At 35.6% G+C, this 5,435-nt stretch overlaps 1 protein-coding gene across 1 annotated transcript; it reads right to left on the bottom strand.

Annotated features, from left to right (window-relative positions):
* Positions 1-441: 441 nt before the first annotated feature.
* On the bottom strand, positions 442-1,392 carry LOC129641518 (olfactory receptor 10A7). The gene has a single exon (XM_055566216.1). The coding sequence runs from the start codon at positions 1,390-1,392 to the stop codon at positions 442-444; it is 951 nt and encodes a 316-aa protein (XP_055422191.1).
* Between the last annotated feature and the right edge of the window lie 4,043 nt (positions 1,393-5,435).

Here is a 5,435-nt window from a genome sequence, read left to right as displayed (position 1 = left end):
TCATCTGCATATCTGGGGTTATTGAGATTTCTCCCAGCAATCTTGATTCCAGCTTGTGCTTCTTCCAGCCCAGTGTTTCTCATGATGTACTCTGCATATAAGTCAAATAAGCAGGGTGATAATATACAGCCTTGACGTACTCCTTTTCCTATCTGGAACCAGTCTGTTGTTCCATGTCCAGTTGTAACTGTTGCCTCTGACCTGCATGCAGGTTTCTCAAGAGGCAGGTCAGGTGGTCTCTTTTGTGAATTTTTGAATAATCCCTTCATAAAGGAACTCAGTTATCCCTGTCTGAGCTGGGACTCTGACTGAGACACTGAGATCCACCCATCATAGTAGGTGACCTTGACGAAGTAAGAGCAAATCTTCCACTCCTTCAAAGCTTTTGTTCATGGGTTCTGGTGCCTCTACTTTGTCTAGAAAAACTTGACACAATTTAATTCAAAGCACACCTAACTTCTGCAAGACTTTACGAGTGAATGTCCTCTTGACTGCCCCCTTCACTTCATTGTTCCTTAGGCTGTAGATGATGGGGTTTAACATTGGCGTGATGACAGTGTAGGACAATGATACTAGCTTCTTGCTCTCGGAAGACTGGTTGGATTTGGGCCGTAGATAGGTCAAGCTGGCTGTTCCATAGAAAAGGGATACCACAATGAGGTGAGATGAACAAGTGGAGAATGCCTTCTGGCGACCGGTAGCAGAGGACATCATCAGGATGGTTTTAATAATGCGAGTGTAGGAGACCAAAATGAGGGAAAAGGGAAACATAATAAATAGTAGTGTGGAGGCAAGTGCTTGCATTTCATACATGGTTGTATCCTCAGTGACAAGTTTCAACACTGGGGGACCATCACAAAAGAAGTGGTCTATGGTGCTTGGTCCACAGAAAGGATGGGCCATCAACCAAGCTGTCTGTAGCATAGACACGGGAACACCAGACATCCAAGAACCTACAGCCATCCACAAACATAGGGACCTATTCATTATGACTGAATAGCGGAGAGGATTACAGATGGCTACAAAGCTATCATAAGCCATCATAGAGAGGAGGAAACATTCAGAGCTGCCAAAGAAGAAAAAGAAGTACATCTGGGTACCACAGCCTACAAAAGAGATGCTTTTCCTTGGAGATACTAGATCTACCAACATCTTTGGCACCATGACCAAGGTGAAACAGACTTCAAGAAGTGACAAGTTCCTGAGAAAGAAGTACATGGGTGTTTGAAGAGCAGGATCCATAATGGTAACTGTGACAATAAGGAAGTTACCCAACAAAGTGACTGTATAGATGACCAGGAACAAAACAAATAGGGAAACTTGCATCTCAGGCTTGTTTGTAAAACCGTGAAGGATAAATTCAGTCACTTGGGTGTGATTTTCACAGATCATATCTTAGACCAGTTTCTCTCTAATAATCAAAATATATGTGTCAAAGGATCAAAAAATATTCTTTAAATGTATATATAATATCAAATATAATAATAAAATCCATAAATGTATCTTTGTTCTCAGTTGTCTTACCATTCTATTTCTCTGAAACAGAATATCTACAATAAGACTAAATCAGAGCAAAGAAATAATCTGCATGAATACCACTAATTGCTTGTCACCTAGGTGCAGTTTGTCTCTCACCAGTGATGACAGTCAGCAGCTCATGTTCTTCATGAGAGGCATGTTCTTTTTCAGGATGAAGTAGAAAGAGTTTGGGCAGCTAATAACTAAAATAGAATCACTTAATAATTTTAAAAAATATATCCAAGAGGTATTCAAGAGGCAAAAAGATAAAAATTGGGCTAGTTTGACTTTTTAAATCTTAGATTATAAATGATATATTTCTACCAAATGGAGTGCATTTTATACAATACACTACTCCATCCAGTATACATACACATATATACATCTATACATATATACACATATAAATTATATACACATGTAGGTACACATATATGTATATATGAGGGAACCTTAGTAAATAAACATAGATAAACAAATAAACATAAGAGGTACTTATGATTTTAGTACTTTGTACAGTCCTCACGGGACTGCCAATTTATGTAATTTTTCATGGTGCCTCTTGAACCATAATTTCACATCACTGGACCCCAGTTCTTACTATGCACACAGGTATAGTCATATCATTTAAATTGGGCTTTATAAAAATAGCAAACTTCTGAACAAACATAACCTGCAATCCAGAAGTCCTCCTTCCAGCATTCATCTCAATTCTAATCCATCAATTTAGTTCTGCTTCCCACTGTGTTGTGACTTTGTTAAATTAACATATGTTAAATGGAGCTCAGGGGTGTAGGATGGTGAGCACTGATTCAACAAAAGATCACAAAGGAAAGTCAAATGAAGTTTATTACTCAGATTCTGGAGGAGGAGCTATAGGAGGAAGTCAAGGCAAGAGTTCAGGCATAAAGAAAGGCTGAATGTGGGGTATATGCCTTTATTATGGTCCAAAGGTGGAGTATTTTGAAGTTCCTTGGCTGAGGCCAGATTGGTTAATTCAAACCAAAAAATGCAGGATTTTGGTATGCTTCCCATGAGTTTTTTTTTTCTAAGGGGGTACAAGAAAAAGGCCTTCCCTGGGAGACAGGGGCAACTGTTTATAACAAGGACATTTGGGGTATCATATCAGAAAGTTACATTTACTTATGACTCTTGGGCTTTTATCTAGAGTATGTGTTCAGGGGAGTGGTTAATATCAGTTTAAAGTCCCTGCAAATCAGGGACCGATAATGAGTCGGCAGTATTATGAACAGCAATATTATGAATATGACAATAGACTGTCAGTTTTCTCCAAAACTGCATGGACAAAGTGGGAGCTAGTCCCTTACTACTGTGTATCCACTAAAAGTCCACTCATGGAATTACTAATTCAATTAGTATTATCTCAAACACAATATCTTCTTTAGAGTAGAACATTTTGATTAAAAGTAGAATTATATAAATATTTTCTATACAGATCTTAACAACAGCATATCAAATGTTAGGGATCACAAAAATATATGTTGGAAAACAACTATATATAAAGCTACATTGGAGCTGAGCTGAACAATGTTTCCATTTTTTCAAATATTGGGCTATGTAAGTATTAAGTATTAGATTAATTATTTTGATCTAATATTGATATTAGGTCAAATTGATAAGCAATTGACCTAAGTATTAGATCAATTATTTTATAAAACATTTTTCAAATTTAATTTAAAAGTCTTAGCTTATTTTATAGTCAAATCATGTTTAACACAGGTTTCTCTGAAAGTAAGGAGTTGAAAATGCACAGACCTTTTGAAGAATTTTGTTTTAATTCTACTCCAGTGATATATGTACTTTGGTAATATATCACTATTTCGCTTACCACAGTTCTCAAACCAATATCCTCTACAATATAAGGAAAGGAACCGGTCATCCCAGGCTGCCCATACTGATGGTACTCCAGAATAACAGGTTAAGAGACATGACAGTGACTGTGACCACTACCTTTCACCACTATTGTAAATTCTGCTTCAATACCATTCACATCAACAGTAGCAATAACAACTACATTATTCCTGGTATATTTAGAAAAACTTATAAATAGCTTCGGAGGCTTCCCAAGTGTCTCACTGGTAAAGAATCCACCTACCAAAGCTGGAGATGTGAGTTCAATCCCTGGGTCAGGAAGATCACCTGGAGAAGGAAATGACAACCTACTCTAGTAATCTTGCCTGGGAAATCCCATGGACAGCGGAGCCAGGTGGGCTACAGTCCATGTGGTCGCAAAGAGTCAGACAGGACTGAGAAACTATAAAGCAACAGCAGCATAAATAGTTTCAGATGCATTATCATGTTCAGCATTTTTCAACAATTCTAAATTCACTGTGACTCTAAATATAGTCCATCTTTTTTCTGAGGAAAAAATTATGAGAATTGAATAAGGTATCAAGATTTTATAATCGTCCAACAATTTTTAGTGTATCTCTAAAATACCTCAACCACTACTCCCTCTCAGATTTCTAATACTGAAGTGACAGAAAACAACAACAGGTTTAATATCTAGTCCTGGAGTGACCAAGGACTAGATATTATAATACATTATCTATAATGTAACATCCACGGTCTCCACTGTGAGATAGGAATAAGGCAAGCCAAGAAGATTATCAGTTTCTTTATTTGATAATCAATGATATACATATTCTACCTTGTGTAGGCATATTTAAATTTGATAAAGTTTTGGAGAACTAGAGATTTTTACTGTAACAAAATATACATCCAAATATCCCTCCCCTCTTTATATATCCTAAAAAAAAAATACTGTTTACATTGCATATATCTTCTAAAAATCAAAAGATTCATTGACAGTGATGCTGCAGTAACTACCACAAATTTATAGTGATGCCTTTTTTAAAAACTTGTAAACTGTAGATGAGTGAGCAGGATTGCTACATAGCTCTAGAGAACGTATTACTTTATTTATGGCATGGAATTCTAAAAATGTAATGACATTTACTTAAGTCCACTAATTTTGGGACTATGTTTTGAGACCAAAGAGTTTTTCACTTGCTATTAAGCAGGCCAGCTTCAAAATTTTCTGGAAAATCTGCCAGCTTTCTCATAAATACATGTTTTCTCATAAAAATCATTACAAATCAATCAGCTTCTTTAACTGGAACAGCACTTCTAAGAACCTAAAATATAAATTAGTAAAAATTGGAGAACAAATAACCCTCATACCTGAATTGAAAATACATTGCATGGTTATAATACAATTGTTTTCTCAATATTCTCTTCCTCAGCATTCTGTAGCTTTCTAGACAGAAAGAAAAAAACACTCTATTGTTTTTTTGTTTTACTTAATAAAGCATCAAGCTATTCCTTTTTTCATGTATAAATAAGCTTATAGGTTTATTTTTCTTAAGATGATTTTGTTGTATATAGATGCACAGATAAAAGTAATTTTATGGGGGGGGGAATTGAGGAACAAAATAAATCATACAGAAATATCTGGATATATCTTACCAAATAAAACTCCATATTTCTTAATTAGAAGTTTAATCATTTTTTTAAGATAAGTAATATCTTGTGAGAACTGTAAACTGATCTGAAATCTGTCACATCTCAAATTTTCAGAATTAAGCAAATAACTTTGATAGGTTAACCTACTTTGCATTGGCACCAAATGGTTGATATACTCCTGTAATAGTATTTAAGTGTGACTAGCCTTGGGGAAAATGATCCTTGGGATATTAGAAGGGACTGCTGCAAATTAAACAACCGTTTTACCGCATAGGGGAGAATATCGAATTTTCAAGAAATTGTTTACATTTTAAGTCATAATGGCTACCATTCAATATGTATTTCTTAATAATAGCTATTTCTGGTGGGTCTGTAGGGCACACTGGTCGATCCCTTGAGATTACAATTATTAATACACTAAGACTATGTGA

The sequence above is a fragment of the Bubalus kerabau genome, chromosome 1 (genome assembly GCF_029407905.1).
Source record: "Bubalus kerabau isolate K-KA32 ecotype Philippines breed swamp buffalo chromosome 1, PCC_UOA_SB_1v2, whole genome shotgun sequence".
NCBI classification, from domain to species: Eukaryota; Metazoa; Chordata; class Mammalia; order Artiodactyla; family Bovidae; genus Bubalus; species Bubalus kerabau.
Note: the sequence above shows the minus strand (reverse complement) of the source record. Positions and strands in the feature narration are given on the sequence as shown.

Coding starts and splice junctions, on each gene's coding strand:
- LOC129641518 (XM_055566216.1), bottom strand. CDS start 1,392: ATGATCTGTGAAAATCACACCCAAGTGACTGAATTTATCCTTCACGGT.